At 43.3% G+C, this 18,570-nt stretch overlaps 1 protein-coding gene across 1 annotated transcript in view; it reads right to left on the reverse strand.

The window, feature by feature from the left end:
- Positions 1-18,570, reverse strand: part of LOC115467099 (protein eva-1 homolog C-like) — a 568,384-nt gene that overhangs the window by 266,601 nt on the left and 283,213 nt on the right. The window contains exon 5 of the mRNA XM_030198792.1: positions 5,258-5,401. Coding sequence (XP_030054652.1) covers positions 5,258-5,401 — 144 coding nt within the window. The remainder of the gene's footprint in view (positions 1-5,257; positions 5,402-18,570) is intronic.

The following is an 18,570-nucleotide window of genomic DNA, read 5'->3' on the forward strand; positions in this document are numbered from 1 at the left end:
AGCCGAGGGCGAGTGGATGAGATTGGGGAATGCGGCGCCAGGCCCCCCTTGGAGGTCCGGGCCCAGGGAATTTTGTCCCCCCTGCCCCCCCCCCTCTCGGCAGCCCTGGCACTTCCACAAGAAGAAAGAAACTAGAATGTGCTAAGGGGGAGGGGGACTCTATAAATGGCACTAAAAGTTAGGCAACTAAAAAGTGGGCACTGAGCTAGTATTCCTTAACGGCAGAATTGTGCACCAAATCTGTTATAGAATACTAGAGTAAGTCTGCAATTACGTGCCAAATTTTAGGTGCGACCACTTATGCCATGTCTATGGCTGGTGTAAATGGTGGCACGTAAATGCGGCAGTTGAGTGTGTAAATGCAATTATTCCTTGGCACGGAAGACTCTACATGCAGGAGCTAAGCTGGTGCTTTTGATATTTTGAGGGGATGGTCCTTGAGGCAGTCCTGGGGGGCGAAACATGATTGTGTCGGATGATATATTTCCCATCTGACAAATGCTCTGCTTCAAGATAAGTTAAATTAACGTGTACAGTTTAAAACATTGTAAAATTTTAAGCATTTAAAATATTAAAAAATCTCTCAATAAGCTAGCAGGTCACCCGCAGTAAAGTGGAGTGAAGTTTTCAATAGATTTTGAACTGAACTACTTGAGAACCAATGACGAGGTGGGTGCAGGAAATCCTTGTATCAGTGTGAAATCATTGGCAAGGTGCACCACTGAGGTTTTCGGTGTTCTGTTAAATTTTGAGTGGGAAAACAGTGTTGCCACTATTCTATAAAGGGCATGCAGGAATCTGTTTATTTTAAAAAGTATCTCTTGCATCTTTAAAAGAACTGTTACATCTCAAGAATGTTCATTTTGCATATCCTGAAAACATGACTGGCTGGGGTGCCTCCAGGACCAGGTTTGGGAACCACTGGTTTACACAATCTAACCTAATTCCATTTCAGTTTTTTAGTTTTAACTATGGCATCCCGGATAACCATCTGGACTTTTGAACAAAATGATCTAATTCTCTTACTGAATTTACTCTTCAGCAGATACCAGTTGATAGACATCATCATTCTCTGAATTTTGCCAAATTCTTCTTATGGCTCCTAAAGTTTACAAATCCATGTAATCTCTCAAACCTCATCTTTGCTCTAAATTACTTTCTGACTGGGAAAAAGAATTAGAGATTTCACTACCCAAAAAGGAATGGGAGCTCAGTGGCTTTCCTAGGTTAGTAGCCACCTTGGGCAGATCGTTGCTGCGTACTCCCCACCCCGGCATATCACCCCTCCCCCATTGCATCACCTCATGGGGGGTGTAGGGAGCATCTGCGCGGCCTCCCCCTGCACTCCCTTGAAACATGCACCCAGGGCGGACCACCCCCAATGATCCGCCCTTGGTACGCCACTGTGGGAGCTTTTCTGGTCTAAGACAATCTGCCCAACTTTCAATTCAATTCAAATTAGGTCTTATATACCGCTAATATCTCCCTACTGGGGTTCACTGTGGTTTACAACCATTAACTTAAATTAGTTAGAACTGCTGAACTTCAGTCTTCCTACTTCGTATTTCATAATGCATATTGGACTCCAATGAAACTAGTTAAGCTCCCTCTCAAACCCTCAGACAATTGTTGGTCATGTCAAAAGGACCAAGGTTATCTTCCAGATATGTTATTTTATTGCACCAATTTGTCTTTATACTGGACTTCAATCAAAATCAAAGAAATATTTTCCCATATTGATACTCTTTCATTTAAAATTGTAATACTGAAATCTTCCAGCTCCAGTCTCTCACTTCCACCTGATCATGGTAAATTGTTTAATTGGAAGAATAACATGAATGCCTCCTAACATGAGTGGTGGAGTTTTCTCTGTGGCTAAAATGCTTTTTTCTACCTTTGTTGTGTGGGCATTTTTAAAATCACATTACTCCCAGTCTCTCTGGTTTCTGCTTTCTTCTCTCTCTACCTGGGACTGTTCTCTCTTCTTTCTGCTTTTCCCATCAATACCCCAGTCAGTTTCTAAATCCCTGCCCCACCCCCCAAAACCTCAGTTTCCATATTCCCTTAATCACTTAGTCCAAACTAAGTCCCCATCACTGAGTCTATGGTTTCTCACTGTAATCTACCTCCCTTATCCTACTCTGTACCCCCAAGAAAGGTTCAGCATATCTCCTTCTCTCCCTTCCCCCCCCCCCCCCCACTATGTCCAACATCGCTCCTTCCCCCTCCCCTCCCCCATACCAAATTCAGTATCTCCTTTCCCCTCCCCACAGGTCCAGCATCTCTCCTCCATCCCCTTTTCCTTACCAGATACAGTAATTCTCTCTTTCATCCTATATCCCCTACCAGACACTCCCCTGATCCTGAATGAACTTCCCAACTCCCCACCCACCTTTATAGGCAGAAATGATGCCTAATTGGTCCTGCCATCTTTAAAAACAGTGGCATTTCACCCCTAGTGGTGCTTTCCAATGCACTGCTAGGGGTAGTCTGCCACATCCTATATAATAAAACACACCTCCAACATTCTGAAGCCGAGAAAGTGAAGCCTTCAAGCCTTGAAGCATTCCTACAATGTTCCGGAACTACGTGTCGTCAATTGAGGAGATGGAGCCTTGCAGAGCGCACGAATGCTTCAAGGCTTGAAGACTTCACTTTCTCACACACACACACACACTCACTCTCTGTCTCTCACATACACTCTCTCTCACACACAGACTCACACACACACACTCTCTCTCTCTCTCTCTCTCTCTCTCTCTCTCTCTCACTCATTCTCTCTCACATACACACTCCATCTCTCACCCACACACTCTCTCTCAAACATACACACTTCGAGGAAAGGAGGGCATGGAACACGCTGGGGAGGAGAGGGAGGGGGGCATGGAACTCAGAGGGAAGGGGGGGCCAAGAACTTGGAGGGGAGGAGAGAGAGGGAGGGAGGAGAGGAGAGAAAGGGAGAGGGGGGCCTGCACCTCGGATGGAAGGGGGGCCTGGAACTCGGAGGGGATGAGAGGGAGGGAGGGAAGGAGGGGGTCATGGAACTCGGAGCCCCACACACACTCACTCTCTGTCTCTCACATACACTCTCTATCCAACACATACTCACTCTCACACACATATACTCTGTCTCTCACACTCTCTCTCTCTCTCTCTCTCTCTCTCTCTCTCTCTCTCTCTGACACAAACACACACACTTTTTCTGTCTGCCTGTCTCTCACTCATTCTCTCTCTCACACACACACACCAAGGAAAACCTTCCTAGCGCCCGTTTCATTTGTGTCAGAAACGGGCCTGTTTTACTAGTAAAGAAATATTTGAAACATTGCCTTATTTGGCAGATTGACTCCTAGCAGTGTATTTGAACACAATGCCAGGGGTCAAAGGTCACCATATGGACGTATGGCAAAACGCCACATGCAGGCGTAATTGGGTATCGCTCCTGCCTTTAGAGGCAGGAGGAGAGTACGATCAGAGGAGTGTCTGGAGGGGGGATCAGGGGAGTGTCGGATAGGGTCTGTGAAGCCTTTCTGCTAAAATAATTCACTGTCCAAAAAAAACCCAGAATGATAACAGAGGCCACCATTGCCTCACACACCATAATGTGTAGAGCACTGATTTAGAACGCTCTTGCATAAAGGGAAATGGGACTTGATGTACTGCCTTTCTGAGGTTATTTGCAACTACATTGAAAGTGGTTTACATATATTCCGGTTGTACCAGGGGCAATGGAGGGTTAAGTGACTTGCCCAGAGTCACAAGGAGCTGTAGTGGGAATTGAACTCAGTTCCCCAGGATCAAAGTCCACTGCACTAACCACTAGGCTACTCCTCCACTCCACTAAAGCAGCATAACTGTGTACAAGCAAAAGCATTCAAGCACTAATCGCTGGTTTCACAAACTCAAACTCCTCTTCTGAGAAAAATGTCAAACTACTAACAAAACTGGTATGGTCGTCAGTTCTGTTTAATGCTAATGAGCTGTGACCTGAAGCTACATGGACAGGAACCACAGGAACGCAGGAGTTCCACTTTCCACATACCACTGGTGCACATTAATTTATTAGAAAACTGGTTCAGCCGAGGACTTCTAAAAGCAAATGCAGGTTCAAGGCATTTTGGAAGACATTTTGCATCTGAATACTATAATACAATGAATAAAATGTTATCACATATAAGGTGCAAAATCCATATAAATAAATATTTCTCTCATGTCAGTATACTCTTTACAACAATAAAGAGGTTTCTAGATGTGAAGTTCAACACAGTGCCCCTAGACACAATGAATATACATGAAACACATTTGAGGGTGCTGCCTTTATTGTATGGTAATATACTTAAAGAGCAATTCTATAACAAGTGCATAAAATTACAGAATACCAGCACTTTTTAAGTATATATACTTAAGTGCTGGCAGGATGGTTAAGCACTATTCAATGCAAGGCCCAAGAAACCTCTGCAGTTGCCTCCATTGTCTTTCTGGAGGTTTTTCTGCTACTCTGCCTCTTACCCAGGCTCAAGACAGAAATAAGAAAGTGGATGGGGAAAAGCCCTATGCTTGAAGGATAAAGCATTTCTCAACAGACAAAAGAGAGTGCATTTGGAAATGATGACCTCCTCGAGGATGCATCCAAATCCACATGCTCAGGTTGCACAAGAAAGCAAAAGTTACCAAAGGCCAGCATCAGTCCATGCTCCCTCAAAAACACGAAGGGGGTCGATCTTCAAAGCAATTTAACCTGCCAGAAACAGCTCCTGTCTGGTTAAATTGCTTGTGCAGGGCTATCCACTGATACCCAGAGGCATTTAATCGGTTACTGTCACTGAATATCAACACAGACCGCTAAAGTGAAAGCCGGCTATTTTGTGGGTGATCTGGTGGCTGAAAATCAGCACGAAACTGCATAACTGCCTGTCAAGCAATCATATTGGACAGCATACGACACAATCCTATTTTTTGCGGTGTTTTTGAGGCAGTTAAGTGCTGAATACTGCACTTAACCATGTAAGAGATAGCTGGCCACACAAACTCAGATATTCAATGCAGGTGCCGACATGGTCCAGCACTGAATATCCAAGAATAATGCCAGAAGCGGCTTAAAAAAAAAAAACACGCTCCCTACCGCCAGCTGAATATCTAATACTAAAGGGATAAATCTTTGATTGGTTACAATATTTCAACACTGAACATTTATTATTGAAGCAGCAGGGATAAATGTATTCAGCAATAAGCAGTGGCCCAGTAGGCTCTGGCTTACCACAGGTGTAGATTACGTTGAGGTGCTTGGGGACTCCAGGATAACAGGGGTCTCCGAACTCGTAGGTGCTGGCATAGACACTGCAGCTTCTCTTCCCATGGCAGCGCCTGGTCATCAGCTGGAGGGCAGAGGCTGACTGACATTCTACATCACAGAAAATAATAATATGAATAAATCATATTTCAGAATCTATGGATAAAAGAAAACATTAAAGAAACATCCTCCTCAACAGATACTGTCCATCTGAGGGAATCTTGACTATTTTGAGATGTAAAGGTTCTTAAAAAAGATAGATAAAATACCAAATATGAAGCAACGAATGGCTGAAACAGAGTTGAAACAAACAAGCAATGAACAATATGAAAACCAACCGCTTATTCCATGTAAACAAAGCACAGAAATAAATGGATCAATATTTAAACCTGGTGGTGGGCATGGGTTTTTAAACACCAGCCACAGCATTTTTTAAAAATCTGCATACTGAATACTCCCACACAGTGGTGACCCCACCATTAGGCCAACTGAGGTGAGAGCCTCAGGTGGCACTCTCCCCTTCCCTCCTCAACCGTCTTCCACTCGTTTTTCCTAATTTTTTTCATTTCCAAAAGGCGGCAGTGGCAATGGCAGCGATTCCCATAGGCTGCCCTGCCACCGGCCTCTTCTCCCTACTGCAGTCAGCCTCTTGACGTAACTTCCTGTTTCCTCAGTGGTGGGATGCAGTAGAGCGAAGAGGCCGGTGCCTATGGGAATCGCTGCCAGTGCCACCTTTTGAAAAAGAAAAAAATAAGGTAAACATGGGGAAGAGGGTTGAGGAAAGAAGGAGGGAGATGCCAGACTGGGCACAGGCACAGGAGGGGGCAGGGACAGCATCTCAATCCTGCCTCAGGCAGCAGATTGAATGGGCTGCACCGGTTCAGTCCCACACAGATAGGCAGAAGCCCTGAATATACATTGGCCACTGGCAGCTATACATATAGGAGGAGATTCTACATGTGGCGCCTAAAAAAATCAGAACTGAAATCAGTTCCGACTAAGCATAGTCTATCATCGGTACCTAGATTTAGGCACTGATTATAGAATATGCTTAGTTCATATTTCAGTGCCTAAATCTACGCGCATCCATTTACACAAACAAAAAATTGGTGTAAATCATTGCGCATAGATTTAGGCGTATTAGGACATATTCTATAACTAGCTGCGTGAATTTTGGAGCACCCATGAAACGCCCATTCCCCTGCCCATAACCATGCCCCTTTTGCCTGCATGCATCAGAAGTTCAGTGCACATTGTTACAGAATACGCTTAGCGAGTTGTGCACCTAAGTTCTAATCAGTGCCAATTAGTGCTCAGTATTGCTTGTTAAGTGCTGTTATCAGAGCTCATTAAGTTACGCGTACTGTTAAAGAATCTGTGCCAATTTCAGCACAGCTCTCTAGACGCACTATATAGGGGATAGGGGTGAATTGTATATTCGGCACCAAAAAAAATCAGCCCCAAATAAAATCGCTACTCTATAAACCACACTTAAATTTAGGCAGAGTTTATAGAATAGCGCTTGTGCCCAGGAATTGCGGCTAACTTTAGACACGGTCATTTGCACCAATTGAAACTTAGTGCAAATGTAACAACATACACAAATATTAGTAATGCCCCTGTTCCGCCCATGACCCTCCAATTTCCACACCTTCTTTTTGAACTCACATGTAAAATTTAGGCATTTGTAAAATTCAATTAAATCTAATTAGTGCTAATAATTGCTTGTTAACAAGCCAATCATCGATGCTAATTAGCTTGTTATTCAATTAAATTGCACTTGCTTTAGGGCCCTGTTTACTAAGCAGTGTTATAGGCGTGTTAACGTTTTTAAGGCACGTTAGTCATATACACACATTAACAATGTATGTGCCCACAATATCCCTATAGGCACCTACATGGTTAGCGCGTGTACTAAGTGTCAGCGCGCTAATCACTAATGCACCTTAGTAAACAGGGCCCTTAGTGACTTTTAAAGAATTTGGGAGATATTGGTGATATTCAGCCTCTGTACAGCTGTGTGGTTTTAGGACAGCTTCTTTTCTGGCCTAAATTAAAACTCTTGACTATTTTGACACCTAACAGACAGGACTTAACAAGGATCTGGGTTTTCTAGCCCATTATAAACCATAAAGTTGTATTTCTCTGTTTATCACCCTCCTCTCACCTACCCACACCCATCCTGTTTGACTATCAATGAAATGCTTTGATGTCCCCATGCATATTCCTACCCACCCCCACCCTGCTAGACTGTCAATGAAATGCTTGGATGTTTCACTTATATATACTATCAGCTACCACATTTGCTTATTTCCGATCTGACGATGAAGGGCAACCTTCGAAAGCTAATCAAGAAATGCATTAAGTTATGACCAATAAAAAAGGTACCATCTTATTTTCTTTTCCATGTTTTATTTTGTTTGATTTCTATTGATAACCACTGTGAACAAGACACACACTTTGCTTCTCCTGTCAACAGCAGGATTTTCTCTGATATGTGTCCAAGGTTTCACAGTGCTGACTATTTCATTTGTTTTCAGATCTAAAGTGACACTGATTGAGCATTTTGCTAAGATGAGAGGAAAATTCACTGTCACACTTCTCTGCACTTACATATACAAAATAGCCCTATATGTTTACATTTGATTTAAAGTAAGAATCCATGAGGTTAGGAAGAATTATTTTTCAAAGAAAGCTTATATTTGTGTCGGGGTAGTTACCTTGTTGCTTTTTCTAGCAAAGGTTTAAAAATTTTTAAATATATTTTTCAGCAACACCAAATGTTTCTAGCAGGATCTATATAGATGGTGGAAATCAAGACATCCTGCCCTAAAGAGGATTAGGGGAAAAGCTTAGGTTTGGTATCAATTATAACTCTGACAGCAAATATTAATGTAATATATATAACATAACATATACATGAAGGGGCATAATCGAACGGAAACGTCTATCTCCATGGGCGTTTATCTCCGAGAACGGGTCCGTGAAGGGGCGGACCGAACCGTAGTTTCGAAAAACATGGACGTTTATCTTTTTTTGAGCTGGGTGTTTTTGTTTTTCAGCGATAATGGAAACCAAAAGCGCCCAGCTCAAAAACGAATAACTCCAAGACATTTATTCGTGGGAGGGGCCAGGATTCGTAGTGCACTGGTCCCCCTCACATGCCAGGACACCAACCGAGCACCATAGGGGGCACTTTTACAAAAAAAAAAAAAAAAAGGTAAAACAGCTCCCAGGTGCATAGCACCCTTCCCTTGGGTGTTGAGCCCCCCAAATCCCCCTCAAAACCCACTGCCCACAAGTCTACACCATTACTATAGCCCTAAGGGGTGAAGGGGGGCACCTACATGTGGGTACAGTGGGTTTGGGGGGCGGTTTGGAGGGCTCCCATTTACCAGCACAAGTGTAACAGGTGGGGGGGATGGGCCTGGGTCCACCTGCCTGAAGTCCACTGCACCCCCTAATAACTGCTCCAGTGACCTGCATACTGCTGCCAGGGAGGTGGGTATGACATTTGAGGGTGAAAATAAAAAGTTGTGAAACGGCATATTTTGTGGTGAGAGGGGGTTTGTGACCACTGGGGGAGTCAGGGGAGGTCATCCCCGATTCCCTCCAGTGGTCATCTGGTCATTTAGGGCACTTTTTGGGGCCTTATTCGTGGAAAAACAGGGTCCAGGAAAAGTGCCCTAAATTTTAGTTAAAAACGCATATTTTTTTTTCCATTATCGGCGAAAGGCGCCCATCTCTGATCGCCCGATAACTACGCCCCAGTTCCGCCTTCACCACGCCTTCGACACGCCCTCATCAACTTTGTCCGCATCCGCGACGGATTGCAGTTGAAAACGTCCAAATTCGGCTTTCGATTATACCGCTTTATTCGTTTTTGTGAGATAAACGTCTATCTCCCGATTTGGGTCACAATATAGGCGTTTTTCTAGTTTGATTATAAGCAGGATAGTAACATAGTAGATGACGGCAGAAAAAGACCTGCACGGTCCATCCAGTCTGCCCAAGAAGATAAATTCATATGTGCTACTTTTTTATTTGTACTGTCCTCTTCAGTGCACAGACCGTATAAGTCTGTCCAGCCCTATCCCCGCCTCCCAACCACCAACCCCGCCTCCTAACATATATTAAATGTTTTTTTCCTGGGGCTCTGGGGGGGCTGTTCCAGGGTTTTGATGGATGCTGCTGGCTGGAAAAGGTTTAAAGTTTAGTTTGGAAATTGTTAATAGAGTTAGCTGAAGAAAGTGTGAGATGTTTCTTAAATGTGGTTTTATTTTTCAAGAAATAAACCATGATTAAGTGGGGATTGTACTATAAAATGTTCCTTGGTGTTTCAGGTTAAAAATTGACTTTGAAATTCTCTGTATAGGAAGTTTTGCATTTACTTCCATGGGGGAGGGAGATTCTAAACAGATCAGAGAAAAAAAAACTGTCTTTCTCTGTCAAGCTGATTGGTTGAGTGATGTCAGATCCTCTAGGGGGGGTGAGTTGCCCGGAAGACTGCTGAGTGAACTGAAGACCAGAGCAGGGGATGACTGGGAGAGAAACGTATGCTGAGTGTGTGAAGTGTGGGAAATGAAGGTATATTTTATGAGTTTAAAGTGAAATAAGTGACATTGGAAAAGGGTACTTTGATATTGAAAGTGAGCTGAGTGAATGTTCCAGTATAGCACTGAATTTCCAGAGATAAGTGATTTACCATTTTAGGGTGAGAGAGGTTTTGATTTGTGGTGGGAATTGTACTACATGAGAAAGCCTATAAGGGTGTCAGGAAAAAGTGTGTAAGGATTTTAAGTATGACCCAGAGGAAGGATTGAGAAGTGAAGTTGATATTTGGAAAAAGAAGCCATTAAGCTGTGTCTGTGGGAAAGGTGTGTTGTTGGTGTGAGTTCTGAGTTCAGTACAGGGTTTGGAATCAGACTGCAGATTAAAGAAAATCCAGCACTGTTTTTGTATGATTATGCTGTATTCTCCAGATTGATCTGATAGCTGTGCAGGGAAATGTTATGTTTATATTTGAAGTCTGTGAGATGCAATGTTGAATCACCATTTGAATATGGAATGGGTTACTGTGTGAGATCTCTGAATGCAGTGTGAAGCCTGCTGGATTTTAGAATAGGGAATTAACAGTGAGAAATAGGTTTTGTAGTGAGAAAACCTTTAACTTATTTTATTTCAATTAGAGAGTGTGGCCACAGTATTGAGAACTGATTAATTGTCACCAGAGAGGAGTCAGCGCCTGAAAAAGCCAGGGAGTTGTAAGGTTTTTCTTCCCTGATTATTTTCTTTATAAGTGAGGTTTAGGAAGAAGAAATCTGGAGAAATTATCCTCTGAAGGGTTCCAGCTGAGCTCCAACTCAAGAAAGACCTCACCTAAATAAATTCAACCATAGCTAAGTGACATTTGCAAAGGGTGTTGAAGGACATATAAGTTTTTTTGGTTTACAACATTTTAAGAGAAAACTAAAGAACAGAACAACATCAAATATGAAAAAAAAATCCATGTTTTCCTGACTTGCCTAAGTGTTCTGGGTTCAAGTGAGATCCTTGCACAAACATCCATAATACCTATAAAGACTCAAATTCTGACATCAATAGCAAGGAAAGAGTATAGAAACAAATATCTGATTTTGATAAAAAGACAATTTAAATATTTATCTGAAAAGGTTCTTTTCTACCTTTTTAGGTGATTTTGTTGAAAGAAACAGAAAAGGTTATGGGTATACATGTAAAACTACATTTGAATGTTGAATATGTTATTGCAGTTCTATTAAGCCACACACTAATTGTGAATTTGAGTTTATTTGAATGAAAATTTGCTTGCATTTGTATTCAATAAAGAAAGAGATAATTTGCAAATCTGAAAGTTTGGTCCTTCCATTTCAGGAACAAATCCTAAAGTTAGATTCTTTTCCTCCTTTATTCTTTGAGAGTAAAGGACGAGGTTAGTTTATTTGTTCCACTCCCTTGGCTGTGAGTGTGTGTTCCCTGGATATTCGCCACGACTACAACCATCAGGTATCTGGAAGCACATCACTACAGTCCAGCCGAGAGGGGTGGCAACATTAATCATATTTTTATAGTGCTACTGAATATACCCAGAGCAATAAAATGGCATTTTCAGGTTTGAGAGTAGTTAACAAATAAAAAAATGTGCAGGTTAGTCGCTGTTTTGTACAAAAGTTAGCTACACATACAGAAGAGCTCCTGGTTCATTTGCATCTGCAGCTAAATTTCACAATAAATTGTTCACATGTTGCCACAATTGGGAACTTCATGTAGTCAGGCCAAGGCAATGCACCGAAAATTTTAACACATAGGGGTGCTCACTTTCAAAGCACACAGACTTACAAAATTACATAGTAGCGTACTTTGAAAATTAGCCTCCATGATTATCTCCTTTAAACAGCAGCATCAGTCTGTTAAACAAGTGGCAGGCCTTATGAAAGATGCCCCTCCTCCCCCAGGAAGACCTTGGACCCCTATATAACAATCCCCACCAACCCACATATACACACAGCCGGCCCTGATCCAGGGCTCAAGAACAAGAAATGTGGGTCAGCCCAGAAAGCTCCAACTTTTGTAACTCCAAAACACAAGCAGTGCCATCCTGGTTCCACTTCACTGACCCTTGAATCACACCCAAATGCTATCTAGTAGGAGCCAGGAGCTCTCCACTGCTGCCATTTTGAAAAAATGACAACCCCCAGCGGTACATTTGGAGGTGAGTCCAGAGTTGGGGGGAAAGTGAGTCCCAGGCTGGCACCACTACTTGGGTGTTGAGTAGCAAGTGGTGGGATTTTCGGGGGGGGGGGGGGGGGTCATATTTCTCCAAACTTCAGTTCTACTGATCCACCAGAAAATTCAGCTCACCAGGATATGATGGTCTCTCACGTGAGGCTGGGGGTCCATTTAAGTGCAGAATGTCACTGCCACTTGAAGTACAAAAAATTCTACAGGTCATAAAAGGAAAAAAAAATAACTACTTCCCTATGAAGACAATCTGGTCATCTCAAACACTCCCATGCTGCTTTAAATAGAACGTTATAATGCCTTTGTATCACTCCATGGTGTGACCGCACCTCAAATACTGTGTGCAATTCTGGTCACTGCATCTCAAAAAAGATATAGTGGAATTAGAAAAAGTACAGAGAAGGGCGATGAAAATTAAAACGGGTATGGGACAACTTCCCTATGAGGAAAGGCTAAAGCGGCTAGAGGGCTCTTCAGCTTGGAGAAAAAATGGCTGAGGGGAAATATGATAGAGGTCTATAAAATAATGAGTGGAATGGAATGGGTAGATGTGAATCGCTTGTTTCCTCTTTCCAAAAATAGAACTAGGGGACACGCAATGAAGCTACAAAGTAGTAAATTTAAAACTAATTGGAGAAAATATTTCTTCACTCATCGTGTAATTAAACTCTGGAATTCGCTCCCAGAGAATATGGTCACAGCAGTTAGCTTAGTGGGGTTTAAAAAAAGGTTTGGATAGCTTCCTAAACGTCCATAAGCCATTATTAAGATGGACTTGAGGAAAAGTCACTGCCTATTTCTAGGATAAGCACTATAAAATGTATTATACTGAACTGGGATCTTGCCAGGTACTTGTAACTTGGATTGGCCACTGTTGAAAACAGAATGCTGGGCTTGATGGACCTTCAGACTGTCTGTCACAGTATGGCAATGCTTATGTACTTATGCACTGATCTTTCAGCACCATATAGAGAATCCAGGGGTATATGCAGGTACTTTAGCTCACAATCTAAGGCAACAAAGGGAAAAGTGATTTACACAGGGTTATAAGGAGATGCAGTGGGAACCCAGTCCCCCAAGATTTCAGCCCATGTTTCCTATGAATGTGAAGGCCTCTCCACCCCCCCCCCCCCCCCCCCCAATAAGGGCTGAACTCATGACCCCTGGTTTATGAGACCAGTGTTCTAACCACCCAGCTATGGAGCCTTGTAAAATGTTCAAGCCTTGAATATAGGGACTTTTCCCCCAGCCACTTATACTAGTACTCTACAGAAACACAGGTGCCTACTTTTCTTTATAGAACAAATAGATGCTTTCCTAGTGCCTAACTCCAGGTGCCACTTTATAGGATTTCCCCCACAGTACAAATGTAAAGCTTGCATATACTTTCTACCCACAGACTTTCTCTTTGAAAACTGAGTCCAGAAAAGTATATGCACATATCTGTAGCAGTTAATTGTGTGGGTACTTTTTCCATAAACATTTACAGGTACCTTTTTGGAAATCTGAAAGTAAGTTCCACCTCCAACCCTCCCCTCAGTAACACCTCTCATACATGCACGTTTTCCCTGTATGTGCATATGTGTTTGGCAAATTTCAAAAGCCCCAGTACTACTCACAAACCTCTGTTTTAAGTACTTTGAAAATTGTTCTCATAATGAACAATCTCTACTTTTTAGAGCTTAAAATCTTACTTAATGAAAAACCAGTCCCAAGTGGATACAAATATTTCCTTCTTAATGCACTCGTTAAGCAAGCTAGCTTTTAGATTAATTTGTCAGAGAGCTTCATTACAAGAATGGTGGTCCATAATACTTCAAAGCAGTTGTAAAGCAACAGAATCCCATTCAGCTCAATGGTGAAATGTCATGATCTGACATCTTTATTCTCCCATTATCTGACACCGAAGATGTCAGCAACACATCAAGACAACAATTGGGTGATTGATGAGGTTGTGGCACTCCCCTAAATCATGTTGCCTCCACTCCTCTAGTTCTAGCAAGGACATTGATCCATTTCAAACCCTGTGATGATGTTTAAAAGAGCCAGTACTGGCATTCAGTGCACATCAACGAGTACAGCTCCCTTAAAGTACTATAGAATGACTCTGCTCTGGATCAGAACATTGAGGATCCATAATCTGTTAAAGCAATCCTCAACTCAAGGTCATGCCTCTAAACACAAAGAACCAGATTCTATATGAGGCGCCTAAAAAATCCACACGGTAAACATTTCTGCCTAAGCGTATTCTATAAGCGGTGCCTAGATTTAGGCTCCTAAAATTATGTGCCTCCATTTACACCAACAAAAATGTGGCGTAAATCCCTGCACTGGGCCATATTCTGTAACTATACATGTAAATTTGGGAATGCCCACGGAACGCCCATTTCCCCGCCCATAGCTACACCCCTTTTGAACTACACAGCTTGGAATTTAGGCATTCATTATTTTATTATTTTTTTTTTTGGTTACATTTGTACCCCGCGCTTTCCCAGTCATGGCAGGCTCAATGCGGCTTACATGGGGCAATGGAGGATTAGGTGACTTGCCCAGAGTCACAAGGAGCTGCCTGTGCCTGAAGTGGGAATCGAACTCAGTTCCTCAGGACCCAAGTCCACCACCCTAACCACTAGGCCACTCCTCCACTCCACAGAATACATTTAGCGAGTTGTGTGCGTAAATTCTAATTATTGCCAATTAGTGCTCATTATTGCTTGTTAAGTGCCGATATCAATGCTGATTAGCTTGTTAAGCCAATTAAGTTACGCACGTTGTTATAGAACACGCCTGGATTTTGGCACTGATCTCTAGGTGTGATATATAGAATCCAGCAGTAAAGGGAAAATTCAATAAATAGCACCCAAAGTTAAGAGCCAGGATGATCTGCACTAAGTTAGCATTCTATACAGAGCACTCTCCGTGGAATGGCCCGTACAGAATACTAACTTAGCACACATTTTCCTCCTAACTCTATATATAGCGCTCAAAATTGCACGTGCAAATTTAGGTGCATGTCCAATTTGTGCTTGCAATTTAATTGAATGAGCCAATTAGCGCTAATTGGATGGAAGAAAGTCAATTGATGCTAATTGGTGATAATTTGAATTTACGCATGCATCTTTGTAGTCGGTATTCTATAAAGATGCGTGCATAGATTTTTACATGTGGATCCAAAAAGGGGGCATGGCCATGGGAGGGGCATGGACAGGTCAGGGGCACTCCTAGAATTTGGGTGCCGTGTTACAGAATATGGCAGATATGGCTTTGCACCAGTTTTCAGTTGGTGTAAATCCTTACGCCCAAAATTGGGCGTGGATCATGGCGTTAAGCGCTGTTCTATATATGGCGCCCAACTTTGAGCACCATTTATAGAACACTGTTTAGAACTCATTTTTGGCAACATTTGTAGAATTTAGCCCTTTGTGCCTAAATTTGGGTGTAAGCACTTATGCCTGTACTCGTGCCCAACTGATGGCAGGTATTCTATCAAAACAAGAGGAAAATAAAAAATCTTCCTAAAAAAATCGGCAGACAAACAAAACAACAGTGGAAGTCACAATGAGGCCAAATAACATCCAGTAGTCAGGTAATAATGTCAGCATATTTAGTCATTCATAATTGGTAAAATCTTAGTCCAGCTACAAAAATAAGACCCAACACGTGTTTTGGCGTGCAAGCCTTCATCAGATGTCCTTTTGATATAGCTCTAATCAGTTAAAAGGAGGTTCCAACCAGGGGCGTAGCCAGACTTCAGCGGGAGGGGGGTCCGGAGCCCGAGGTGAGGGGGCACATTTTAGCCCCCCCCCCCCCCCGCCATTACCAACCCCCCTGTGCCATTGCCGACCCCCCCCATTACCGACCCCCCCCATTACCGACCCCCCCTGCGCCATTGCCGACCCCCCCCCGCACCCCCGCCAACTTTGACGACCCCTGCCGACGTCCCTCTTGACCCCCCCTCCCGCCGCCAACCCTCCCTCGCCGTCACCGTGGGCTACATTTGCTGGCGGGGGACCCCAATCCCCGCCAGCCGAGGAGGTCTTTTCTTCCCGTGAAGGCTTTGTTCTGTTTCTGACGTCCTGCACGTTGTACGTGCAGGACGTCAGACTCACAGAAACAGAACGAAGCCTGGCTGATCTGCAAGGCTTCGTTCTGTTTCTGTGAGTCTGACGTCCTGCAAGTACAATGTCAGACTCACAGAAACAGAACAAAGCCTTGCAGATCAGCCAGCGTTTCTGACATCCTGCACGTTGTACGTGTAGGACGTCAGACTCACAGAAACAGAACGAAGCCTTCGGAGGAAGAAGAGGACCTCCTCGGCTGGCGGAGATTGGGGTCCCCCGCCAGCAAAGGTAGCCCACGGCGACGGCGGGGGAGGGTTGGCGGAGGGAGGGGGGTCGAAAGGGTCGAAAACAAGGGGGGTCCGGGGCCAAATCTACGGGGGCCCAGGCCCCACGTAGCTACGCCACTGGTTCCAACTGAAAAAGGGGACATCCTTACTTCCTCCTTAGACACAAAGTAATAGCAGTATGCTCATCCAACTGTGCCACTACATCAAAAGAACTCCTGAAGAAGGCTTGTGTGCCGAAACACTGCCTGTGTTGGGTCTGTAGCTGTACTGAGGTTTTACCAATTAAGAATGAATAAGTATGCTGGACATCATTACCTGACTGTTGGATGTTATTTAGTCTTGAGCTTTGGCTTAATGGTGACGTCCACTCCCCTTTTGTTTGTCAGCAGGTATTCTATAACATCACATCCAATTTCTGGGAATGCCCTGACCCAAATGTGTCGCTTCCATAGCGATGAATCCTTTGAAACTGCATACTATGAAATTTAGGTGCGTATGTTATAGAACAGGATGTAGGGCAGATTTGTACGTAACTCCTAATTACTGCCAATTAAGTGCTTGTTAACACCAATAATTGTTATCACCTAATTAGCAACTAAGTTTATGCAATCTGAGCCCAACACTGCACACCCAACTTTGGGTAACCTATACAGAATCTGGCGATACATCTGACAGCTAACATTAAAAATGTCATACTGCATGCTCTGAAATACATACTTTCTAAAACTGGGTCAGGCTTTGCAGTTTTTTGAGCAAAGATTTCCTCTGACCTACTGCATCAATGATCTTATGGTAAGAATACTAAAAGGAAATTTTAAGACAATCCAGAAACGTAAGACCTGTGAAGTCAAAATGATAAAATATTTTGACAACCACTATAAACCATAAAATTCTACTGCTTTGTCACTCTCTTATCAGCCATCCATCTCTCCCTGTCTCTCACCCACCCCCCCCCCCCCCCCCCCCCCGTTTCTCACCTATCCCACCCCACCTTCTTCCTGTGAGACTGTCATTGGAATGCTTTTGTGTTTCACTTATATATTCTGATATTTGTCAATATTTGCTTATTTGTGATCTAAAAGAAGGGTTACCTTCGAAAGCTAATCAAAAAATGTATTGTTAGTCCAATAAAAAAGGTATCATCTTATTTTCTTTTCTATGTTCTCACCTATTTCTATTTATTACCTCTGACCCACTGAAATCAGAATTAACAGGATGGGAGATTTTGTATAGCTATTAATAGCTTGGTTGTTGAAATAGCTTCCTCAGAGCTGACCAAGTGCTCCTAAAATGAAAGGGAAAAACTATTATATGTCAGAAGCTGGCACCATCTTTGATCCTGGTATCTCTGCCTCCTAGCTGTGCTAGAAAGCAGGGGTGCCATTTTTGATCCTGGCGCAATACCAGCTAAGCAGCACAGAAGGACCGTAATCCACATCAGAAGTTGATCCTGGGTAGGTAGGGGCCTGGAGGAAGGGGTAAGTAAGGAAAAGATTTGGAGGTGGAGTGTTTTTTGGGGGGTGGTAGATTTGAAGTTCAGGAATCATGGTTTCAATGGAGGGGCAATAAGGGGATCAAAACCGGGGAGGGGGGGGTTGAGTGAGATCAGACCTCGGGAGGGGGATCGGAAGGGAACTGGAACACTAGAGAGGGAGTGGAAGGAGGCTAAAAACATGATGGGGGTTAGGACAGGACTTTTGACCTGTCAGGGGGGCCAACCAGAAGGAGAGCATGAGGTTTAAGGGTGCCAGAGTTCACCACCTCACTGAGGATGGTATTGGGGGCTCAGCATGTCCTGTGCAGTACACGCAGAGCAGATGCTAGGCACATTGCACTTACTCTGTGTTCTATATTACAGATAACACAGGGCAAGTGCAAACAATTCCTGACCCTTCTAACAAGGGCCCCCCGAATGTTCCAAGTGGCTGGTCTAACAGACATCCACCTTTCTGGATATGGATGTTCCTTCCCCTTCTGTTTTAAGTCCACCCTTGTACCACCCCAAATACACCCAGACCACATCCCCTTGCCATATGGACATACAGCAATTTCAGACATCCATATCCTGGCTTTCTATAATCCATGCAATATGAATGTCTAAATGCTGATTTTCAGACGTCTAAAACACGAACAGGGCTTCTAAAATAAGCACCTTTTAGCTGAAAAATCATCT

The sequence above is a fragment of the Microcaecilia unicolor genome, chromosome 3, assembly GCF_901765095.1.
Source record: "Microcaecilia unicolor chromosome 3, aMicUni1.1, whole genome shotgun sequence".
In the NCBI taxonomy this organism is placed as follows: Eukaryota; Metazoa; Chordata; class Amphibia; order Gymnophiona; family Siphonopidae; genus Microcaecilia; species Microcaecilia unicolor.